Source organism: Mus pahari, chromosome 19 (assembly GCF_900095145.1).
Source record: "Mus pahari chromosome 19, PAHARI_EIJ_v1.1, whole genome shotgun sequence".
Taxonomy (NCBI): Eukaryota; Metazoa; Chordata; class Mammalia; order Rodentia; family Muridae; genus Mus; species Mus pahari.
This window is the reverse complement of record NC_034608.1, coordinates 45107475-45112730: the sequence shown is the minus strand read 5'-3', so window position 1 is coordinate 45112730 and position 5256 is coordinate 45107475. Positions and strand designations below refer to the sequence as shown.

The window sequence follows — 5256 nt, the reverse complement described above, 5'->3', positions numbered from 1 at the left end:
ACTGGTGACCAAGACCTCTAGTGAGATGCCAGGGCAATGAGATGTTTCCACTGAGAAGCTGACAGGAAATGCTGGCTTCGTCTCTCATTTACCCTAGATGAAGTTTCCCAGAGGTGGTAGCCCCTCGGTGGCCTCCTAATCCTACACTTGGGAGGAGTCTATGCTGGAAGTATGCAGCCAACACAGCAAAACACTGCAACCTTTCTTCCATCACCACACGGACTCCAGCTTCCTTTGGAAGGGGCTGCAAATAGGCTGTAGAGAAGGCAAGCGAAAGATCTGGCCGCTGAGGCCTGCCGCTCCCCCAGTGGCAAGCCGATGAAACACTGCGATCCATCCCTGCGATCCATCCCGAACCCACAAAGGGCACTGCCTCCTGATCAGCCACTGTCTCTGGATCCAGGGGACCCGCCCCTCAGCAGGTCATGAGACACCTGCCACACCAGTCTCAGCCCAGCAGTCAAGACTCATAAAAGTGGCTCTTTCTTTAACAATTGGTAAGTCACATTCACACACAAAAGTACCTGCAGTGTCCCCTAGGGATCCGAGACACCCCGCCCTTACTCACCTCGGCTCTCCAAGATCATCTGACCTTTGTAACACTGGGTATCCACCGCCTCTCGTTCCCAGCTACACTGTTTCCTCCGAGCTCCACCCCCTGCCCCTCCAACTCACCCCACATGAATCACTGGGAACCAAGCCTATGCAATCGACTTCATGCTACCTATTTTAATAGGTACATGGTACACTTCAGTAAAATCCTTACTGTTACCTCCTCTGCATGCCCCACGGCAGCACACACAAAGAGAGATGACTGACAAAGACTGCCCGCATACGGACCGAAGGCTTACACTGGCCCAGGCTCAGGGGAAAGGTGACCATCTCCTCCAACAAAGGTAACACTCCTTACTAAAAACAATTACAGAGCACCAGCACTCTGCCCCAGGCCCATGGAGGGCTAGCTTCTCTTCAGCCAGACTTCTCAGCTGTAAAATGACAGTAAGGCTTGTTCCGCTACCCCGGAGGGCTGGTATAACAAGCACATACGACTAATATAAAAGGGGCTGGAGAGATGGCTCAGCGATTAAGAGCACCGACTGCTCTTCCGAAGGTCCTGAGTTCAAATCCCAGCAACCACATGGTGGCTCACAACCATCTGTAATGAGATCTGACGCCCTCTTCTGGTGTGTCTGAAGACAGCTACAGTGTACTTAACATAATAAATAAATAAATCTTTGGAGCGAGCAGAGATCCTGAGGTCAATTCCCAGTAACCACATGATGGCTCACGACCATCTATACAGATGTAATTCTTAAAAAAAATAACGTACAGGAAAAATACACCATAAGCACTGGACAGAGAGTAGTAACCGTGTCATCATTTCAAGTAGAAAACCATTCAGACAGGGCCCAGCTGTGGGCGGGCCTAGGGTCAATGTGGCTTTTATTTCCTCTCAGGGAAAGAAGTAAAAGGGTGACTTTCCCAGGTACCCCAACCTAAGGGAAGGTGGGTGTGCTCCAGAGGCTGGGGCTAGAATTGCCGGATCATTCTGACAGACTCCTCTGCGTCCACTTGCTGGNGCTCAATGCAGAGAGGGTATGGGTGAGAGTCATTCCCCTGGAGTAGCAGCTCGGTATCGACAGAGGCACAAGGAGGTATGTGCTGGTGTTCACAAAATGGAAGGCAGAGCNGGCGCCCTGAGTGAGGAGCAGGACTGGGTGGCCGACCCACACCCAGTGTCTGCACCAGGCCTGACTGCTGTGGCGGCTCTCCTCCCAAGGGCCCAGGGGGGCCCCAGAAGCATCACTGCGTCCTACGGCTGGTCCCTTAAATGTCCATCTCAAACTGTGACTCTTCACCTGCGGAGAGAGGAGACAGACAGCCAATAAACAAGTGGCAAATGGAAGCGCTCCAAACTTAAGAGGCCAGAGAGAAGACATCGTCTTTTGTTATTATCACAGGCCAAGTGGAAGCGAGCATGCTGATGAAGAGAAACAAGAAAAGTTGACTATTTTAGGGAATCAGCTTCCTCAGGAGGGCGGTGACAGTGCTCAATTTCCCGTAAATCCGATTTTTAATACATGGCCCAAGGGGTGGAGCTTTGTGCCCTGTGTCCAGTTAAGGAAATTTAAAAATATACCTACACCACCACCACCACCGCCACCTAACTCTACCAGGCAACCAAGCCACTCTTCAGGGTTGAGAACTAAAATGCCATCAGAAACTAGGAGCGGGGGAGGGGGGGGGGTAGGTGTGGCGGCAAGGGTAAATGACAGCCTTCAGTTAACGGTGACAACTTCAGGTATCTCCTAACTTCATCCTCTGTCATCTTTGGTTTGAGGTGGGAAGGTAAAGGCGAGAGTTCTGTGCAATGACTGGGGAATCCCTCCACCCTTGAACACGTGGCAGGGACCCGCACGTGTAGCTTGGCAACCGCTTGTCACATCGTGTCACATCGCTCTCCGCAGGCAGTCAAATCCACCTTCCTATTGCTATTCACTTTCCCCATGTCCGTCTCAGTCTAACAAGGTAAATACTGTCCGTCTTGGGCTGCTGGGTTCCTGGGGTAATTAAGAATCCCCAGGGGCTGGAGAGATGGCTCAGCGGTTAAGAGCACCGATTGCTCTTCTGAAGGTCCTGAGTTCAAATCCCAGCAACCACATGGTGGCTCACAACCATCAGTAATGAGATCTGACGCCCTCTACTGGAGTGTCTGAAGACAGCTACAGGAATCACATCCTACAGGGCCATGGGGTGTGTCATCAGCTCCCGGTCTGAGCCTGGAGCTCTGCCTTCAAGGTGGAGAGTCAGAGGTGGTCCCGTGACCGAGGGTACAGGGACATGCTTACATAACCCAGTCCCACAGCAGAGAGCTCAGGCGCTCTGCCACTAGAACTTATTCACACTGGCTGGCAAGGTGGCTGCTTTGATTGTTTTTACCAGAGGAGGGAGAACCAGGAAGGACCTAGATATAAATGTCAAAGCTTCCGTGACAATAGGAGGCATTGTTTCCTGTCTCCATCAACAATCCATTTAATGACCAGGAGGTACCCGGGTTTATTGTTTTTATCTTGCAGACGTGTCATTTCCTAGAGGGTAATAAGTTGATCAGTTGTCTCTTTGCAGCAAGAACACAGCGATAGCTGCTGCTGCCGTGTTCCAAGAGTGGTACTTTGTGAGCGTTGATACATGGAGGCGGGCTGACAGAAGGTGCTGGGGAAAGCCACTGTCATTTTAGATCCGCTCCTAATTTCCTGATGCATGAGATCTTTGAGGTCCTTGGAGCTTTGTAGAGGGCAAGCTGGCACCAATGAGAGTCCCGCTTCCCACCCGTCCCCCCACCCTCTGGGCTCTCCATAGCTGCTCCTCAAAAGGTGGACAGCCGCCATCAATCACCATCTCCCTGGAAAGTGAGAACCGACAATCCTCCTCCCAGTTCAGGACCGGGACAGGACTCACCACCGCCTGCCCGCTTATCTTCTGGGCTGCTGGGCAGGTGGCTCTGGCTGGCTTGCGTGGGAGGCTCATCGCTGGTAGGGCTAGTGACCCCAGGAATGGCTGGCAGGTCCTTTGGGGGTGTTTTGGCCACAGGTGAGTTCCGACACTCCATCAGGAATTTCCGGTCATAGATGATCCTGGTTCCTGGTGGGGAAGGTGGAAGAAGGGAGCTGGTAAGGCCTCCCGGAACCCCTCACCTGTGGTGTCTTCCACTTCCTGTGAAGGAGTGGCCACTGCAGACGTAGCAGGGTCCTTTATAGAATTCAGACCAAAGGGGAATAAGGCTGACCGAGGGGCCTGGCCAACCTGATCACATCCCTGCTCCACTGCCTACCCCCCCAATACCTCTTGGGGAGCCCCTCCCCCACGGAGTGCTTGTTGCCCACTAAGACGCATCTTTGTTTTCTCGGAGCTCTGAACACCCTATGCTGTAGTCCCTCAACCTCTCGCCCCTCAGTTCTGTCAATTACACAGGACAACCACAGAATACAGAAAAGGTGGTCACCCTGTCACCGCATCATCCCATCCTACAGAATTCCAGTAGGTCAACCATCTATCTACACAACAGAAAGACAGTGGGTTCCTCTCTGCAGAGGGGACTTTTTTTTTCCTGCTAGGTCTTCACAGAAACAGGAAATGCTCTATCCAATCCAAAAAGGACTTGGGCTGAGCCCTTCTCCAAACCTCACTACATCAATCTGCCTGCATCACCCTTTAAGGGCTGGCATGAAGGCCAGTCCCATTCCTCCCGACCCCCTACAACATTTTCGTCTTATGCCCCAGGGTGAGGGTCAGACCCAGTGAACTCTAGCAGTAAACCATACTCGGGACCCTCCACCCAGACAGCCGCCTGAACACCACCATATAAAGGAGCGTTTCCCAAGGTGAGGGAGACACATCAGGTGACAGTGAGCAGATGAACTTATCCACAGATTCCCCCCCTGGGGCCTCTAACACAGCGGCAAGGCATTTGGTGATCTATTTTTAACCCCTCACCAGTACTTACTGAATGCTTTCTTCCCAACAAACCTCAAGCCTTAGGTCCCAAGCCTCCAGCAGACAATGGCAGCCAGCTGGGACTTTCAAACTGCCTTTGTCTTTGCCTTTCTATTTATAGCTATCCCCTTGCAGATGACAAATAACTCCGGTTTCTCAAACACAACAGCAGTCTCCTTTTCATAGAGAGAGACTAGACATCATTAACTACATATTAGATGATGTCCTATGCCACGCGTACTGAAAATAAATTGAGGGCTGGCTAGATGGCTCGGCTGGCAAAGGCACCTACCTGCCACCAAGCCTGGGGCCCTGAGTTCACAACCGGGAGCCAGCGTGGTAGAAGAGAATCAATTCTCACAAGATGTCTTCTGGCCACCATATGCAAGATGTGGTATGCATGCCTCCACACCTATACCCATTCTTATTCATAGTCTCTCTCTCTCTCTCTCTCTCTCTCTCTCTCTCTCTCTCTCTCTCTCTCTCTCTTCCCTCCTCCCTCTCAATAAGTACATAAATATTTTAAAAATAAATCAATGAGTCTTGGGATTAGGACAGAATTCTGACAGCTTCTAAAATGTCCTTAAGCACACTGCTACCATCTTCTTTGTCTATTTAAACGAACGGCTTTCCTGGTATTGATGATGGTTTTGTACTACCTGGAGGATGATCTACGAAAAAACTTTCCGTTTTAAATGAGTAAGTGTAGCCGGGCATTGTGGTGCACGCCTTTAATCCCAGCACTCGGGAGGCGGAGGCAGG

The 5256-nt window shown here is 51.4% G+C and overlaps 1 protein-coding gene across 3 annotated transcripts in view; it reads right to left on the bottom strand.

Annotated features, from left to right (window-relative positions):
- Positions 1-1380: 1380 nt before the first annotated feature.
- Positions 1381-5256, bottom strand: part of Eif4ebp1 (eukaryotic translation initiation factor 4E binding protein 1) — a 13771-nt gene continuing 9895 nt past the window's right edge. Inside the window, exons 2-3 of one of the 3 annotated variants that reach the window (XM_021219493.2) lie at positions 3463-3642; positions 1381-1859 (exon numbers count right to left, since the gene is read on the bottom strand). In XM_021219493.2, coding sequence (XP_021075152.1) covers positions 1828-1859; positions 3463-3642 — 212 coding nt within the window. In that variant the 3' untranslated portion in view covers positions 1381-1827. Of the gene's footprint in view, positions 1860-3459; positions 3643-5256 lie in introns of those variants that run through there. The other 2 variants (XM_029531979.1, XM_029531978.1) reach the window with 2 other exon arrangements.